This window comes from Neoarius graeffei, chromosome 4 (assembly GCF_027579695.1).
Source record: "Neoarius graeffei isolate fNeoGra1 chromosome 4, fNeoGra1.pri, whole genome shotgun sequence".
NCBI classification, from domain to species: Eukaryota; Metazoa; Chordata; class Actinopteri; order Siluriformes; family Ariidae; genus Neoarius; species Neoarius graeffei.
Window position 1 is genome coordinate 67,824,875 of NC_083572.1, and position 19,326 is coordinate 67,844,200.

General features: G+C 41.1%; 1 protein-coding gene across 3 annotated transcripts; it reads left to right on the plus strand.

The window, feature by feature from the left end:
- The first annotated feature begins 885 nt into the window (after positions 1-885).
- On the plus strand, positions 886-9,028 carry rbm38 (RNA binding motif protein 38). Of its 3 annotated transcripts, XM_060919523.1 has the most exons (6): positions 886-985; positions 1,187-1,373; positions 3,217-3,340; positions 3,519-3,573; positions 6,524-6,583; positions 7,299-9,028. In XM_060919523.1, the coding sequence occupies exons 2-6, from the start codon at positions 1,200-1,202 to the stop codon at positions 7,615-7,617; spliced, it is 732 nt and encodes a 243-aa protein (XP_060775506.1). In that variant the 5' UTR covers positions 886-985; positions 1,187-1,199; the 3' UTR covers positions 7,618-9,028. The 3 variants fall into 3 exon arrangements, with proteins under 3 accessions (XP_060775506.1, XP_060775505.1, XP_060775507.1); XM_060919522.1 differs by having other exon boundaries at positions 887-1,373; XM_060919524.1 differs by lacking the exon at positions 6,524-6,583 and having other exon boundaries at positions 887-1,373.
- The last annotated feature ends 10,298 nt before the right edge of the window (positions 9,029-19,326 follow it).

Consider the following 19,326-nt stretch of genomic DNA (forward strand, 5'->3'; position numbering starts at 1 on the left):
GACTACTGCTCCTCCTCCTAATACCATGAACCTGTTTGTACATCATGGCTAAACAGTGGCTACAGCTGGCACAGTTACACCAGTCAAGAAGTGAATGGTTGTCAATGGTGATGCAAGCCCTGGCCTGTTCTCCTTGTTGTCTAGAGGCTTGTCTGATTGATGCTGTTCTGAAAGGCCTTTGTGACCGTGCATTTGGGTTGAAGATCATAATCCGAGCTCAGCGTCCTAGACATACGGGGCTAAATATTTCAGATCTTGTTGCTCTAGTTCATAAAGCAAATAGTTCCTTTACTTTCTACTGTCGTGAGCTCTAATCTTAGTGGACTGGGGTGTAAATTCATCCTCTTGGTGGTCTATTGGCATTCAATGGATTTATCATGTTTGGAGTCGCATCACAATCAAAATTACAGCTGGGTTTACTTTTATACGGAATTTGGTTTTTAAGCTACTACAAAGTGCTTAATTTGATCTGAAACGTAAGACTTGAGCTGTTGATATGAATGAGGGAAGGAACTACAGCATTACTGAATTGAGAATAGCTTTTTATTTACCTTCACTTTTACAACAGTATGAGTGACATAACCAAGTCAGTTGTTCAGAAAGTTTATGGATTTGTTTTTCTGAATTTAAAAAAAAAAAAGGGTTTATTCAGCAATAGGGAAATAAAACCCTTTCGAGTAAGGTCACGTTGTCTAACCCTACAGTGGCCGTTTTTCTTTGTTTGGCGCAAGGACAAAAGCAGGTGCAAGTTTAAAAGTGGGCGGGCTCAGGGGCGGAGACTGTACGTCGGAACAAAGTTTTCTGGTCGTTTGGTTTTTTTGAAACAAGCTTCACGCCGTTGGCTAGCACGAATAATGGGCGTGGCCTTTGTAAGACACTATAAATAAACAGAGCCCGGAAGAAAGGAAAGGGGTGGAGGCTTATCACAGTCGGGTGCTAGTGGTGGTCGTGTACCAGGGAGCACGTTCACTAGGCTACTGCGATGGTTTGTATTGCATAGGAAGTTTAAGGACTGCAAAATTGAAAGCCTGGACAATCGAGCCTTCTTGTAGGCTGCTTTGTCTCTCTAAGTCTTTTTACATGTCAGGATATTTTTAAACGATTGTTTGAAGGGGGAAAAATCCGCTGCTTTTACGTCTCCGTTATAGTTTGCTTATCCAATGCTTTTACATCCGTTTATGAATAGTACACTCGAAGCTATGCACCCAACGGGAATCCAGAAAGACACTACGTTCACGAAGATTTTCGTAGGGGGTTTACCCTACCACACGAACGACGCGTCTTTGAGAAAATACTTCGAAGCGTATGGAGAGATAGACGAGGCTGTGGTCATAACGGACAGACAGACGGGCAAATCCAGAGGTTATGGCTTTGTAAGTCACTTTTATTTTATGATCTCTTAACTACTTTTCTAATTCTGTCTGGGTTTGTAATGCGGCATCCTTAATCGACTTTGAATGAATGAGATGTTTTGAGATCCAAGCCCAGCTTTTCTTTCTTTCTTTCTTTCTTTCTTTGGGTACATGATGTTGTGCGTAAACGCGCGCGCGACGCATTAAGGCTTGTTTTGGGGGGAGAAACATCTGTTCAGTTTTTTTTTTTTTGAAGGCGTATAAAGTTAAATAACCCTTATACCCTTTTCCCGAATGAGTTATTTTTCGAGTCCACGCTTCCTAAATGGTTAGTCAGGCTTAAAGTGCTGCTGCACTCGACTCAGTTGGGCAGCGCGAGCGCCTGCAGCTCTAAGGGCTTTATATGGTGAAGTTCCTCAGTGATGGTTTCCAAGCCTCTTGGTTCTCCTCCTACTACTTATTCATGCTACATTAATGAAGCTCGGCAGCACCCAGCCACCGAGAAATGTTTACAGGCTCTTAAGAGAGAGAGGCAGTTTATTTTGGCCTAAGATGGAGGAGTTGTGTTTTTTACTAGCCTGGTTCTTATTCCTCAAATTCCTCCTTCTCCTTCTGGAGTTCTTGTCCTACTTGCTTAACTACTACTGCTTAAACTTTTTGTACTTTTTTTAATATGTATCCTTTATCTAGAAAGATGAATACAACCTGTGTGTGTAAAAGCTTTAACCTAAAATTTGTCAGTTCATGTATGTACCAGCAAAAAAGTTTCTAAGTGAGAAACTCCTATTAAAGGAAAGGTAAAGCGTTTGTACTATTTCTGAGTGGATAATACAGAGGTTAACCCCCCCCCAGGACACACACAAAGAAACTTCCCCTGGGAAGCTGACAAAGAGGAACTCCTTTAAAACAACCAGAGATTAAAAAAAAAAATCTATTGGCGTAACCATGCTCCAGAGTTAGTCAGTAGAGCTTTTTAAAATATTTTTATTTCATTGATCTGCTGCTGTGATCTGAGCCCTCAAACAGTGTTTTGATGTATAGTAATGTGCAATGACGATAAAGAATCTATCTAGAGAGCTTGCAGGTAGTGCTAGTGAGGGTCACACTGAGCATTTTAAGGTCCTAAGGAAGCCATGTGCTTCAACTTGAATGATTCATGAGATGATGATTAATTTCTTACAAGGGTAACAACCAAAAAATGGACTGGAAGACTGTTTGTGACAGTCTCCTGTTTTCTTCTAGGCTTTTGATGGTCTTGATGCACAGCACATGGTGGCTGGAGGTCAAAAAGGGCAATGGTGCAGTGCTTCAACGGCTTTTCTTGGCTGAGTTTGTGGCAGTGCAGGTTTGGCAGGCTCCATTAGATGAGGGCTTCTGCCTTCATAGTATTTGGTGGTCTGGGTGATTCCTTCATAAAAACTTGTTTCCCATGAAAGATTTTTTTTCCCATCTAACTGGATTGACTTGTTGTTCCTGTTTTGTTTTTTGAAACTATGAGAAAAGGATTGCATGTTGCTAAACTACACATGCTTCCATTGCTTGGTACCATGCATGGTTAAGTTGTAGCAAAGGATGTTGGCCACAACTGTAAGCCCTTAAACTCCCAGGCTATCATTCAGGTGTCTATTCAAATGGCACCTTTAGTAACTACTGAGTACTACAGTTAAACTACATTACAGTTGGTAATATAAGCTTTAACCCACCAATAGACCTTGGATTAAAACTTGAACTCTTTTTGTTTAAAGCTGTTTGGCTCTTTACTGGAGGCATCACTTGTTGTTAATGGCAATTGTTTCACAAGATTTTAGGTTCAAGTCTCCATTAATAGTTTTGTAACTGCTCACAGCATTCTTATGTCCTCTAGGTGACGATGACTGACAGGTTAGCAGCAGAACGAGCCTGTAAAGACCCAAATCCCATCATTGATGGTCGGAAGGCCAATGTCAACCTGGCTTATCTTGGAGCTAAGCCACGCAGTCTTCAGACAGGTGAGCAGGGGTGATGTGGGCACACTTGGAACCTTGAATGTATTAGTAGCTGGTTCCTTTTAATTCAGTTTTCTCTTTCTAACCTTGTTACCTTGCATGAAACTTTTAACAATTCCATGTTAAATGAATCTTGTGCTGTATTAAAATGACAGCCTTTAATATTTCTTGTGCTTTATAGGCCTATCCATTGGTGTGCAGCCAATTCATCCAGCACTTATCCAAAGGCAATATGGGTATGTCAGATGTCTGTTCTGTTACATTTAGTTTGATGTTGTAGCAAATGTGCATCCAGTGTCTTACAATCTCCATTAACAGTGACGCCACATATAAAGGAAACTGAACAAGTTCCTTGTGCTCTTTGTCATGACTGGTCTTGTCTTTTGTCTGGCAGTAAGATTGTTAATTTCACAGCAAGTTCCTGACTTCTGTTGCTTCAGGTCCTGTATCTTTGGCAGCGGTCAATTGGAGGTGGTCAGTGAGATTGCAGCATTTATATTATGGAATCATTTCTAAACATGTTGCAGTTCTGTGGCTGCCATTTGTGTATTTTCGTCTTTTGGTTGACGGTACACATGTATTCTTTGGATATTCATGCATGCTAGAAGTCTAGTATGAGATTTTGATTCTGTCAGGGTGTATTTTGCCTTTGAGGTTTGATGCATAAATTTGTATTAATCTGAGGCCTACATATGAGAGAACCTGCCCTGTGAGTTTCTTGCATGGTTCCAACCCATTGTTGTGAATAAAGCAGTTAACATGGCTCTATCACTGCTTTATTTGTCTAATTATAGTAGTCCTAAGAAGACACCAATGCTGTTTCTTGGCAACCTTTCAACTGGTGCAAACTTTTTTTTAATTGGCTTGCTAATGGTATAGCTTTCAAATAGTCTGCTTGGTTTGCCATGGTGACAGACGTTTTGTACAAATTTTTACCTGCTTCTTGAACATGTTCATGTAAGACCAAAATGTTCCATCTGCTGCGAGTTGGTTGCTGTGGTAACGAGGTGGAGCAGTGTTTGTGTGTGGGGGGGAGACCCACGTTTCTGGCTGTATGACAGGTGTTGTCTCATATTTCCTCAATTACATCCTTCATGCACATCTACCCACCCCTTTTTTTTTTTTTTTTTTTAAAGGCACACACCTGTTGTGTTCCCCATGGATCTCTTTGTCTCGTTCTGCTCAGAAATGGATTGTTAGTGATGAGAACTGCTTTTTCTAAATTGTCCATCAGTCTCATTCCCTCTTTATACTGTTCTGGACCTTTTGTCCTCAACTACATGTCGTCCTTGGTCGTAAGTATCAAATTGAACAGGACTTCATAACGCATATGCACATTCCAGGTCCTTTAGTTTTGTGCATATTTCTAGACGTCAATGTCGGAACAGTCATTGGCTGTCTTAACAGTATTGTGTGATGTTTTCTAAGCAGGTGAAATTGGTCATATTGTCAGCTTGGTGATTAGACTGGGGCTCTGAAAAGTGACACCACAGTGAGAGTGAGGGGGATGTAGTGTAAAGGGAGGGGATGAGGGTCAGTGGGTTGTGAGTAAAGAGAAGAATGGAAATATTTAGATGTGAGCAGAAAGAGGGAAATGGGTGAAATGTCCCCTCCCTGTCTACAAGTTCAACACTATATAATAGAATGCATGCTTATGATAATGAAGCACAATATTACAAATGGTCAGTGCACATTCAACATATTGCGTGAAGTCATCTGCTAATGTTATTGTGGGCTTAAGCACTGGGTATATGTGAATACCATTCGTAGACATTTAGAAGGGAAGGTAAAACTTTTGGTGAGTTGTCGTCTATCAATACAGATTATGTATGTAGATTTTAAAATTGACTTCACAGGATTGTTTGACTTCAGTGATCACTGGTGTGTGGCTGCTATTCACTAAAGTCATGTTTAGCCATTTCCTCGTGATGTGGTGTTCAAGAGTAAAGTGACCTCCAGCAGTCAATTAATGCACACTGTAAGAGCCCAATGTGTAAATGTGACTTGGCAGCTGCCGTGCATGTGTGCGTCTCCATGTGTCCTTGACCGCTGTATCAGCTAAGTCTGGACTTCAAACAAAGCTGCCAGTTACTTTACTCAGTCCATGACTGTCAGCTGAGCACAGTTTGTGAGTCTGTGTAGCCAGTGCAGTAGGCAGTAGTTGAGGATCACAATGCCACCATTTCTCTTTTGCCCTGATGTGTGTGAGACCACGAGAGAGTCTGCATTTTCTTGTATCCTCTAATCTAATTCATTATATAATCAAGTGTTCCTCTAACCTCCAGTCTTCCATTCATGCTCTGTTACTTGGCCAGTTGAAGGAGCGCATTACTGAGGGAAGAAGACGCGCAAGCTCCTGGCTACGCTGGGCCTAGTGTAGAGGTCCAGATTGGGTGCTGCTCACCCTGACACCACCCTTAAGGTGCCAGTCATGGCTTGAGAGTGTAGTGTTGTAACGGTTTGAAGTGCTGTGCGCATGTATGACAGTAAAGCTTATGCTGATACAGCTTTCATTCTTTGTCTTTCGCATGGTTTTTGGTTTGCAGTGCTGACTAAAGTGATTTACTACTTGGGGTACATGTATGGGGGAAGGGGAATTATTGGATGTTTTGCACACATTCTCCGCCCACGCACCCTTTCCTGTGTTGAACCATAGTGTGTACAGTCTCTTCATTTATGTGCACATGAGTAATTCCAAGTGTGCATCTGTGTAATTATGTTGAATGTAGCATTGAGTTCACATTGCCTGGGTGATGTTTTCTTTAGGTACATATTCAGTTTAATTTATGGGGGGAACCCTAACCTCTTGAATCTCCCGAATTCTAAGGAATGGTGTGTAAATGAGTCCGCACTTGAACTCGTCAGTTGTAGCTTGTTTTGCATTGTGTGGATTCCCCCTCCCTTTCAGGTAATTACTAGATGATAAACAACAACCCTGGGGTTAACAGTGTAAAGGAGCACAGTAATTAAAACACAACCTACCTATCTTGTGCTAACTAGTTGCTAGTAGGGAGAGACCTATTGTATATTATAGGAAATGTCTGCCATGTTTTGCCATGTCAGACAGATGAATGGCAGGAGTCTTGAGTGTGAACCAAGGTGTTTTTCAGCTCTTGCTGTCAGTTCCCTAATGACTTTTTTTTTTTTGTCATTTTTCCTTGGGGAGGTTGTTCTGTTTGTTTCCAGGTGCAGCATCTTGAGACCCCCACCTCACCACACCTTCTACAACTCCCTACATTCTGAGAGGTGTGTCTTTTTGTGTAATAAAGCTGCCCCCCTACACACACTTTCTCTAGCGAAGAGAACTCATGGGGGTATAGTCAGACCTTGTTAATAATGGCACAACAGTCTGTGAGGGAGAAGAGGTGAATCTGTCCTTTCTTCACACTGTTAATTACCCTTGTAGGCCTAAAGGCTCACCTGTGAATATTACTACACTTATCGTTTTAATATAAACATGCTGTGACTGGTGCCTGCCATTGGTGCATTGCACTGGTGTGTGTGAGAGAGAGAGACTCCTAGCCCTTACTGAATGAGTGAAAAGTAGCAGCTGTTAAAACACTTGTGGGTGTTGGTTTAGAGAAGCTGCCAGAAGCAGCTGTCTCCCACCTCTCTTGCTAAGAATCTATTCCAGTTACCAAGATTGAATTTACAGTGCATATGTTGCTGTTGTAGGTGGGATACTCCATAAACCTGCAGAACAAGTTCCCCTTCCTCTGTTTCTGACTTAATTTTAATGTAAGGCTTGGGTTGAGTGTTTATCCTTCTGGCCTTCTCCCAGCACTGATGTGTTCCCCATCTTATTGAAGGAAGTACAATAAAGACATGAGCATATGGTCTTGTCATTAATAAGATGGAGATCGCTAACAGGATTGGGGAAACGGCTGCTAATTCTCATTTGATCCAAGACTGAAGAATGGTGTCATGTTGTCTCTGTGTTCACTCTTATCTCTGTGTGCAGGCTGGCACCGCAGTATGTATACCCACAAGCCTTTGTACACCCCAGCCTCGTGCTCCCTTCTCAAGTGGCCTCCTCACTCACTTCACCGTATATGGACTACACTGCTGCCTATGCCCAGTACACCTCGGCATTTGAGCACTATCCTTATGCCTCTTCTCCAGGTTTTGTGGGTTATGGCTACACCAACAGCCACATCACTGGCCCAGCCTCCAGTACCACTTCGCTCCACCAGACCCTCACCAATGCACCCACTGCCACCACCCCTGCCTTCATCCAGTATCCACCACAGCAGCATCTGCAACCTGAGCGCATGCAGTGAGGGCCAGGCAAACCAAGTGAGCTCTGAAGGAGGGGGGGAACCCATAAGGATAAAAACTATTGCACTGTCACCAGAATTCGCTTCCGGCAGCTGAGTCCAGAGACAGTGAAACTGTGCAGTGGCTTTAAGAGCTTCCAGAAGCACTGATGCCTTTTTTTTTTTTTTAATTTCCTTCAACATTATTACTGTCATTGCTATTCATATAAGCTTAATTGTATTAATGTTTCTTTTTGTGCTCACATATTAAGATCAATCACAGTAAGGTGCCTCATTGTATAGAGTGGAGAAAATGAAGATGAGGGAAGACTGTACAGTCATACACTGAACATGAAGAGGCTTTAGAAGGTTTAATGGGATATTGCTGCTTAAGGATGCCAGGAAAAGCATTTGAGAGGATGGAAAGTCAAAATTTAAGGGTATAGATAGGGCAGGACACAGGCGTGGGAAATGGAGATACAACAGAACATGTGTACCTGCACAGTGACATCTAATTGTTGGTACTAAATCAAGAACAACATGGAGAACTTCAAGCTACTGCTTAGAAACTCAAACCCCAAGGACTACTACTTTTTTTTTTTTTTTTTTTTTTAAATGAAGAGGCCTTAAAACTAGAATCTTACTTTAGATACAAGACCATTTTAGCGTTTGTATATAGGGTGAACTGTGAATAAGCCATCACCTGTTTCCAAACAAAATAAACCCCAGTCTACAGACCTCAGACTTGTTTAAGTCCAAAGACTTCTAATATGGTATTTTAGAGTAAGGATGCTAATTAAGGGTTTTGATCAGGTTTCTGTCCATGGTGATAAATGTGATTTTATGCCATAATGCAAAACTGATTTGGAAACGGGTGTCAGTTCAGGAGAAGCATTGAATGTGCCCCTTGTTTGTTTGGATTCTGGATGAATGGAGAATCATATGATGCAATATGCATTGGATTTTAAAATGTATGGTAGCAGACACTGATACCTACAGTGCATCAGTTTAGTATAACTGTTAAAACTAATTGTAAAACTTTTTTTTTTGAATACCCTCTCTGACAGAGGTGTTCATGTACAGCATTCACAGTTTAAAAGCATTTTGCAGTATTTATGTTGATATTTAAGTGATCTGTGGTACTATAATTTTTTTAAATGTATAAATTGATCTTTCAGTACACCAGATATGCAAAACGTACAATGTTTCAGGCTTCTGGTTGCCAAATATGTACGTAGTTGATTTAGCGTTCATGTACTAATAGTCCATATGTGCACCTAAAAAAAAAAATTTAAGTTGATTTGAGCCTCAAGCTTGCACCTGGCACATAATTGCTCTACGAAGCATTTGTCACATTTCACTATCTGTGAAGAAGCCATACCAAGAAAAGTCGGGGAGGGGGAAGGAAAAAAAATAAAGACTTTATAAAAAAATAGGAATGCAGTCAGTTTCTTTTTTTTTGGGGGGGGGGGGAGCATACCTCTGTTCTGTGTACTTTAATTAAAAAGCAGGCCTTTAGACTGCAATCAGGAATGTGCAAAGCTGCTCAATGACACTTGAAGTAGTATATTACATGGTACCAAATATTAATTAAATGCATAAACTAAGCTTGTCTTACGACCATTCCCTGGTCCATGCTATTTAGTTTTAATTGTATTCAAGTGCTAAGTTACTTTTTTTTTAATGCATGAAAGGATTTTTTTTTCTTCTCTTTAGGACCTGATTAGGAGTGATTTTAACAGGTTCACTATGATAAATATGCTAAATTTGACTGATGCTGTTTGCAGTAAAGCCAGTCTTGTCTTGCAGCATATCCGTGTGCTCGGAGTGTTTTGTGATGTTTGGTTAGGTCACAGGGAAGGGGCCCTGCTGGTTATCTGGCTTTAACATGAGCAGTGGCCCCAGGCATGCACTGTTCTCTACCAGCACACATGCACGCTTTGCCTTTGCCAGCTTTTCAGGGGAGGCTGGTTATGAGGATGGCTTATATAAACAGCAGTCTCATATTTTCCTAGTCGTCGTAGTTGCCAGGCACTGCAAAAAAAAAAGACACTTTTATTTATATATATATATAGCCAGCATGGCTACTTGATTCATTTCTAGGTTTGTTTGGGGTTCCCCCCCCCCCCTTATCAAGCAAAATCTCACTTTCCTCAAACAGTTAAAGCTTTGTCTAGTGACTTGTATATTTTAAACATTTTAATTCTCAACTGTAGGAAGTGTGAGCCACTTTTAATTCCATTGTAAATGCATCACTCAGGTTTTTCTGGGTGAACTGGAGGTAGCTGAATGGCCTGTTGAGCAGAGATAAATAAAAGTAGAAGTGCTTGTGAAGTTGTTGTGGTGTAAAGGAGTCATGGAATTGGCTTAAACAGCTCATTCATTGTGCATACTTAAGATGAAGTTATGGCTGTTTGTGCAGCTATGGAATGAACCTGATCTCTTTTTGTCACTGGACTAGATCTGATTATTTGCAGGGTTTAACTTGGATGCTATGCATCTTGTATTTTAAGCTCAACCAAACTTTTAGCAATATTACTGCAGGCTCCATATCCTGTTCTTTCTTTCATAGTTCAATCATGCATCACAAGTATATTTGAAGTCTCTTCTTCTTAACAGAATTCACTTATTTCTTCTTCCTCACTACTAACAACTCATCGCCTTATGGTCTTTATGCTTCTCCATTTTCACTGATATGAATTGATTTTATTGCACTTCTCCCTTTGTCATTTCTCCAGTCTGACTGTTATGTTACTTCCCTTATTCTCTTTAATCACTTTTGCCTCTCATCCTGCTCTCCTTGCCACACGTTTACAATAGAAGGGGAGTCAGGGTTGATGAACCACAAGTAGAGCTTTATGCTGAATCATTGATGTACACATGCCACTGTGCTGTATTAGTCTTGATGTTTCCAAGCTATCGGTCACACTTTCTATTCATAATGCCACACTGTCTTAAGACCTGACAGTCATTAGCAGAAAGGCGCTTTAAAATCTAGGAGCACGCTGAATCCAACCCACTTGGATTTTGTTTTCAGCAATTCACAGGGGTAAGCATTGGTGTCCGATTCATAGCACATTGTTTATTTGTATATTCATGAATGAGGATATTGAACAGTTTGTCTATACTGTGTATCAGGCCCTGTATGAATTAATTTAACTCAAATTTAACTTTGGTCATCATAGATCAAATGCTGCTGTAGTGACCTGTGGATTAAAATTGGTCCGATCTGGCTAATGTCTGGAGACACTCAGCATGGTGTTGTGAGATAGTATAGACACTATATTTAGTGAACCACTCAAAGATGGAGACACCAGGCCAATAACCCACCTCGTTTTATTGCCTCTGCCTGTTGTCACTGGCTGTCTAACTGAGATAAAGTTGACAAGTTTGGATTGGGTGGTGAAGGGAGGCTCAGAGATACCCACTCTCTGTGGTTTTAAGGAAACTTTCACACACACACAGTTGAGGTCAGAAGTTTACATACACTCATCATGGACACGAATGTCATGGAAATACTGTATTGGGGTTTCAATGATTTCTTTGAACTGTTCTTTTTCTGTAGCAGAATGATTGCACAACATAAATCTTTAATAGAAAAAAAATTGGTACACAAGTTTTAATTTATTTTGGGTTTACGGACATCAACAGAGGGTCAAAGTTATACACACAGCACACCTAATATTTGGTTAAATGTCTCTTAGCAAGTTTTACCTTGACCAGATGCTTTTAGTAGCCATCAACAAACTTCTGGCGGAATTCTTGTTGGATATTCAACCACTCTCCTTGGCAGAATTGGTAGAGTGGAACTAAACATGTTGGTTTCCTGGCAGGGGGCAGCAAGGTGGTGAAGTGGTTAGCACTGTCACATCACAGCAAAAAGTTTCCGAATTTGAACCTCGTGGCCAACTGAAGCCTTTCTGTGTGAAGTTTGCAGATTTTTCCCATCCCTGTGTGGGTTTCCTCCCACAAAGACATGCTGATTAGGTCAACTGGCTCCTCTAAGTTGCCCATAGGTGTGCATGGTGAGTGTGAATGCTTGTTCGTCTCTGTGTTAGATTGGCAACCTAACCAGGGTGTACCCCTCCTCTTACCCAAAGTCAGCTGTAATTGGCTCCAGCTTCCCCAGTAACCCTGGTGGATAAGCAGTATAGAGGATGGATGGATGAGTTTCTTGGCAGAGACCCGTCCTTATAAGCACAGTCCAAATAGGGTTGAGATCAGGATTTTGGGAAGGCCATTCGAAAAGCTTAATGTTAGCCTGCTTTATCCATTCCACAACCAGCTTTGATGTGTTTGGGGTCATTGTCCTGATGGAGCACCCAATTGTGTCCAAGTTTCAAACATCTAGCTGGTGACTTCAGGTTATGCTGAAGAATTCTGAGGTAGTCCTCCTTCTTCATTATTCCCTCCACTTTGTTTTACCATGATCAACAGTTGGTGCAGTGTTCTTGGTGTTGAATGCCTCACCTTTACTCCTCCGAACATACCTCTGGTCATTGTGGCCAAACAGTTCAATCCTTGTCTCATTTGACCATAAAACTTTCCTTCAGAAGACTTTTTCTTCATCCATGTAGTCAACTGCAAACTTTAATTGAGGTTGAAAGTGCTGATTTTGGAGGAGGGGCTTCTTTCTTGGACAGCAGCCTCTCAGCCCATAGTGATGTACATTGCATTACATTACAGGCATTTAGCAGATGCTCTTATCCAGCGCAGTGGACAAGACCCTGACATACCCACAGCAGTGGGCAGCCTAGTGAGCACTTGCCTAAGGGCACTTCATTCCTGCTGGTCCAGGGAATCGAACTGGCAACCTTTTGGTCCCAAAGTTGCTTCTCTAACCTTTAGACCATGGCTTCCCGATGTAAAACTTGCTTGACTGTAGACTCATTTGACTCACTTGGTGTTCCACCAGCTTCCAGTTCATGGCAGACCTGTACCTTGGTGGTTCCTGACCATTCAAACCCATTTCCTCTCAGCTGAGGTTGACAGTTCGGGCCTTCTTCCAAACCTTGGCAAAGTGGCTACACCTCCCAATAACTTGTACTTGTCAAAAAACCTTTATGTTGGTACAGAGAAGCTACTGGTGGTAGTCAGTCACGGTCACTAGAACAGGAAGTTAAGCAGCCTTGGCAAGTTAAGACATTTTGAGACTTTCAGCACCACTGAATTAATAAACTATGGAGGTACACATATGCTCTTGACATTGTATGTATAATTTTGACCCTGTATCAATTTCAGAAAACCCAAAATAAATTAAAACCTGTGCACCACATTCTTATTTATTTTTATTAAAGATGTAAGTTGTATAATTATTCTGCCACAGAAAAAGAACAGTTCAAAGAAATCATGAAAAGCCCAATATTGCCATGACATTCATGTCCATGATGAGTGTACGTAAACGTCTGACCTCAACCATGTACAACCCCGATTCCAAAAAAGTTGGGACAAAGTACAAATTGTAAATAAAAACGGAATGCAATAATTTACAAATCTCCAAAACTGATATTGTATTCACAATAGAACATAGACAACATATCAAATGTCGAAAGTGAGACATTTTGAAATTTCATGCCAAATATTGGCTCATTTGAAATTTCATGACAGTAACACATCTCAAAAAAGTTGGGACGGGCAATAAGAGGCTGGAAAAGTTAAAGGTACAAAAAAGGAACAGCTGGAGGACCAAACTGCAACTCATTAGGTCAATTGGCAATAGGTCATTAACATGACTGGGTATAAAAAGAGCATCTTGGAGTGGCAGCGGCTCTCAGAAGTAAAGATGGGAAGAGGATCACCAATCCCCCTAATTCTGCACCGACAAATAGTGGAGCAATATCAGAAAGGAGTTCAACAGTGTAAAATTGCAAAGAGTTTGAACATATCATCATCTACAGTGCATAATATCAAAAGATTCAGAGAATCTGGAAGAATCTCTGTGCGTAAGGGTCAAGGCCGGAAAACCATACCGGGTGCCCGTGATCTTCGGGCCCTTAGACGGCACTGCATCACATACAGGCATGCTTCTGTATTGGAAATCACAAAATGGGCTCAGGAATATTTCCAGAAAACATTATCTGTGAACACAATTCACCGTGCCATCTGCCGTTGCCAGCTAAAACTCTATAGTTCAAAGAAGAAGCCGTATCTAAACATGATCCAGAAGCGCAGCCGTCTTCTCTGGGCCAAGGCTCATTTAAAATGGACTGTGGCAAAGTGGAAAACTGTTCTGTGGTCAGACGAATCAAAATTTGAAGTTCTTTATGGAAATCAGGGACGCCGTGTCATTCGGACTAAAGAGGAGAAGGACGACCCAAGTTGTTATCAGCGCTCAGTTCAGAAGCCTGCATCTCTGATGGTATGGGGTTGCATTAGTGCGTGTGGCATGGGCAGCTTACACATCTGGAAAGACACCATCAATGCTGAAAGGTATATCCAGGATCTAGAGCAACATATGCTCCCATCCAGACAACGTCTCTTTCAGGGAAGACCTTGCATTTTCCAACATGACAATGCCAAACCACATACTGCATCAATTACAGCATCATGGCTGCGTAGAAGAAGGGTCCGGGTACTGAACTGGCCAGCCTGCAGTCCAGATCTTTCACCCATAGAAAACATTTGGCGCATCATAAAACGGAAGATATGACAAAAAAGACCTAAGACAGTTGAGCAACTAGAATCCTACATTAGACAAGAATGGGTTAACATTCCTATCCCTAAACTTGAGCAACTTGTCTCCTCAGTCCCTAGACGTTTACAGACTGTTGTAAAGAGAAAAGGGGATGTCTCACAGTGGTAAACATGGCCTTGTCCCAACTTTTTTGAGATGTGTTGTTGTCATGAAATTTAAAATCACCTAATTTTTCTCTTTAAATGATACATTTTCTCAGTTTAAACATTTGATATGTCATCTATGTTCTATTCTGAATAAAATATGGAATTTTGAAACTTCCACATCATTGCATTCCGTTTTTATTTACAATTTGTACTTTGTCCCAACTTTTTTTGGAATCGAGGTTCTATACATAGTCATTCCCTTATGCTGTATGTCATATTCTACATACCCTTTCCTTTCATGCTTTAATTTCTCTCCATCACTCTCCCTTCCTAACCTGAGCGAATGGGGTATAATTACTATACCTGGACAGATAAGATTAATAATAGCAGATGCATATTGTTAATAGCAGATAATATTAACAACATACTTTTAACAACTGCTTTTAAAAAAAATAGGTATGTTTTTATGTTAATCATTTTCAAAGTTTAGTGTAGTTATCTGTAGGTTATATTATTTTATAGGTCACAATCTGTCTCATCTCATCTCATTATCTCTAGCCGCTTTATCCTGTTCTACAGGGTCGCAGGCAAGCTGGAGCCTATCCCAGCTGACTACGGGCGAAAGGCGGGGTACACCCTGGACAAGTCGCCAGGTCATCACAGGGCTGACACATAGACAACCATTCACACTCACATTCACACCTACGGTCAAATTTAGAGTCACCAGTTAACCTAACCTGCATGTCTTTGGACTGTGGGGGAAACCGGAGCACCCGGAGGAAACCCACGCAGACACGGGGAGAACATGCAAACTCCACACAGAAAGGCCCTCGCCGGCCCTGGGGCTCGAACCCAGGACCTTCTTGCTGTGAGGCGACAGCGCTAACCACTACACCACCGTGCCGCCGTCACAATCTGTCAGTATATATAATCTAACTACTTCAGTTTAATTAAATTTTTTTTTTGTATAATACCCTTAAAAACAGACATTGATAAAAGCAGCTTTACAGAAATCTGATGGGATGTAGATTTAGACCTCATGAGCAAGCCAGAGGGGACAGTGGCAATGAAAAACTCCCTGAGATGACATGAGACAGAAACCTTGACAAGAACCAGACTCAAAAGGAAACCCATAATCTTCTGGGTGACACTTTTATCTAAGCTTTTTATCCACTGCAGCTTGGATTACACATTTAAACTTGAGTTGAATCAGTAAAACAGAGATGTTTTCTAAGTGTGTGACAAAAAGAGACAGAAATAGATGGAGTGATAATAAGACATAAATACATGCAAAATTGGAATGACTCAATTCACTTTCCTTGAATGAATCACATGGCGGTCAGTGATAAAGACAAACAGAAATAGTTTGTGGCTTTACTGCATCTGGGACAACACATCTGTTCACACATTCATGTGTGTCTATTAGTTATGTCAGTGGGTCCAGACTGCTGTTGCAGATACCTTTCCTATTAGGGTCAGTGTAATACTAAATCCTTCATTTTGGTTACTCAGTTATATGAAAAAACTGAATAATAATCTATATTATTTTTTCGTGGTCCGGTTTCCATCAAATCCTGCGCTCTGATTGGCTGGCAAGCGGGTCCGTATCCTATGATATGGACCCCGGTTATGGACCTCTGGCGACTCGCTTGTTCACAACAACAACAAACATAGTAGCATTTTTTGTCAACATTTATCTTTTTTTTTATAAGATTTATTTATAAGATAATCAAAAATCTTGTAAATTTTTGCCAGCATTTCTCAGGAGAATAGCATGAATTTTATATCATGGATAGTGATAATGACAGTCTTCACAGCGAAAGCAAGTTTTACTACCCTGAGGAAGAAGAAATAAAAGAAAACATTTCAGGAGAAAGCTAAAAACCTGTAACTGCTGCTGCTAACGCCAAGCAAAAATATGGCTGAATCCTGAATGACTCCTATTTGTATAAATAGGGGACTACATAGGTGACAAAATGTAGTTTTTTTCCTGCCATGGAAGTGCACTTGTATACCGAGGAGGAAGCAATTTGCATTACAGCTGTGAATGAGGATTCAAAATGGCGGCTTGGCTCGGTTTTCCCTTTTGGGTGCCCTCGTTTTCTGTTAGAATTTGAGAAAGAAAAAAATATATTATTTTAAAAACCGGGCGGCACGGTGGTGTAGTGGTTAGCGCTGTCGCCTCACAGCAAGAAGGTCCTGGGTTCGAGCCCCGGGGCCGGCGAGGGCCTTTCTGTGTGGAGTTTGCATGTTCTCCCCGTGTCCGCGTGGGTTTCCTCCGGGTGCTCCGGTTTCCCCCACAGTCCAAAGACATGCAGGTTAGGTTAACTGGTGACTCTAAATTGACCGTAGGTGTGAATGTGAGTGTGAATGGTTGTCTGTGTCTATGTGTCAGCCCTGTGATGACCTGGCGACTTGTCCAGGGTGTACCCCGCCTTTCGCCCATAGTCAGCTGGGATAGGCTCCAGCTTGCCTGCGACCCTGTAGAAGGATAAAGCGGCTAGAGATAATGAGATGAGATGAGATTTTAAAAACCTGTAACTGTTGCTAACGCCGAGCAAAAACATGGCTGAATCCTGAATGACTCCTATTTGTATAAATAGGGGACTACACAGGCGGCAAAATGTAGTTTTTTTCCTGCCATGGAAGTGCACTTGTATGCTGAAGAGGAAGCCATTTGCATTACAGCCGTGAATGAGGATTCAAAATGGTGGCTCGCCTCGGTTTTCCCTTTCAGGCGCTCTCATTTTCTGTTAGAATTTGGTAAAGTAAAAATAAATATATTATTTACCAGCTTAAGGTTGGTCCATACTTTCAAGACCTCTGTCACGGTATTTCACGATACGGACCTCCCAGCTGGTAAATAACATATATATCTGTTTAAGGAGTTACAGTACATAGTCTGGGTTGAAGAAAATCATAGCACAACCTACAGCTTATTCAACCTACAGAGCTGGAACATTTCCTTGATTTTTATTTTTATTTTATAAAGCTGTGATTTTTATTGTCAAAAATAAGTGCACATCAGTGAAGAAACTGTTGTTTTGTGAATTGTCAATTTTAAATATCACCTACATGTTTTGCATAGTTATGTCATATAACATTTGTGAATTATTACTCACACATTAAATTCTTCTTAGTATATCTCACTTTAAAATTTTAAACATTCACATAACATTCAGAGGTTTTGACAGTTTGTAGACACTAATCACAAAGCAATTTAGTTTTCATTTCCACATCTCTCCGTACCTGTCCAGCTGGATTATCACATCACACACACATCACATTATCTCTAGCCGCTTTATCCTTCTACAGGGTCGCAGGCAAGCTGGAGCCTATCCCAGCTGACTATGGGCGAAAGGCGGGGTACACCCTGGACAAGTCGCCAGGTCATCACAGGGCTGACACATAGACACAGACAACCATTCACACTCACACCTACGGTCAATTTAGAGTCACCAGTTAACCTAACCTGCATGTCTTTGGACTGTGGGGGAAACCGGAGCACCCGGAGGAAACCCACGCGGACACGGGGAGAACATGCAAACTCCGCACAGAAAGGCCCTCGCCGGCCCCGGGGCTCGAACCCAGGACCTTCTTGCTGTGAGGCGACAGCGCTAACCACTACACCACCGTGCCGCCCAGCTGGATTATAAACATTACAATTATGAGGCACGTCATATTACAATTGCATGCTTTGACTTGTGTGACCAGTGATGTGAAAACGTCACATCAAAATTATAAGTACGTGGATTATAATTTATAAGCACTAGAGTAGTTTTGAACGCATATATGTAAGGGTTTGATGAGGACTTGTAGTTGTGTTATTACACAATAAGTGTGTTACGGAGTTGTGTTATTACTTTGTGATTCATAAAACGATCTTGTGCTTGCATTACAGACTATTGTTTTTGACATAAAAAGAATCTGATACAGTTTCACTGTTGGATCAGGTCATCAGAAGCTGGGACTAAGTGGAGAAGAAATAACTAGTATCGAGCCATCCACCAAAAATTTAAAATATGAGACAAGCAACATGACATTCTGTTCAGAGGTATTCAACACTTAGCCAATGTGCTAATAAAAGTAAAAAAAAAAAGTCACAGATGATGTGTTTGAGTCTTTTCTGTGATATGTCACGCAGATAAAAATTGAGTTCAGTTTGAAGTAAATGACCCCCTCGCCTAAGAAGGAAGAGCTGGTTCAGATTAGGGTACAGTACACATGCAAAACATTCACTCTAGCTTAGAGATAAAGTTAGTTTACAGCCTCATGTAACCTCTTGTGAGTCTGCAGATATAAATTCTCTCTCTTTTTTTCCACGTTTCTGTGATGCTCTACCCCATGTCCTTATCTGTGGTTAGCATGTGTTCAGGGTAGGGAGGGCCTCCTCTACACTCCCCCCGATTACACTTCCTCCAGCGTCCAAGAGGCCAAACAGGTGCTTTCACATGCACTCCCACATTTACACAGGACTCACACAGACTCACAATACGTGGATGGAACACACCATCATTTATTAACCGAATCTCTCTCTCTCTCGATGTGTGATTGCAGTTCTGTGTGATTATCATAAATAATAAATTTGGCATGTTTCCCCGTACAAAGAAAAGTTATCCTGACAACTTAAAATAGTCCAAAGGAAGACAATAAATGTTCAGGTGAAACATTTTTTTTTTTCATTCACTGTTCAGTTAAATGTTTTCATACATTTTAGCTAAATTTCTCTAAAATTTGTCCTTTCAAATGATCTTTTTTTAGTGGAAAGAATGTATGGTTATGTAGTTAAAGGATATACGCAGAACCTTTATTTTTAAATAAATCCCTGAGTGGATAGTATCTCCATCCTTGACTCTTGTATGCTGCATAAATGGGAATTTTAAAAAATATATTTTTGAGAGTTAAAATCGACCGCAAAGTTGGCATTCGAGCTGCCCCGTTGAGCCAGCCAGT

What these genes read in the sequence shown, in the direction of transcription:
- rbm38 (XM_060919522.1), top strand. Translation starts at nt 1,161, where the DNA reads ATGCTTTTACATCCGTTTATGAATAGTACACTCGAAGCTATGCACCCA. An exon ending in AATCCAGAGGTTATGGCTTT is followed by an intron (nt 1,374 to 3,216) that starts GTAAGTCACTTT and finishes TATGTCCTCTAG; the next exon opens with GTGACGATGACTGACAGGTT. An exon ending in GCCACGCAGTCTTCAGACAG is followed by an intron (nt 3,341 to 3,518) that starts GTGAGCAGGGGT and finishes TGTGCTTTATAG; the next exon opens with GCCTATCCATTGGTGTGCAG.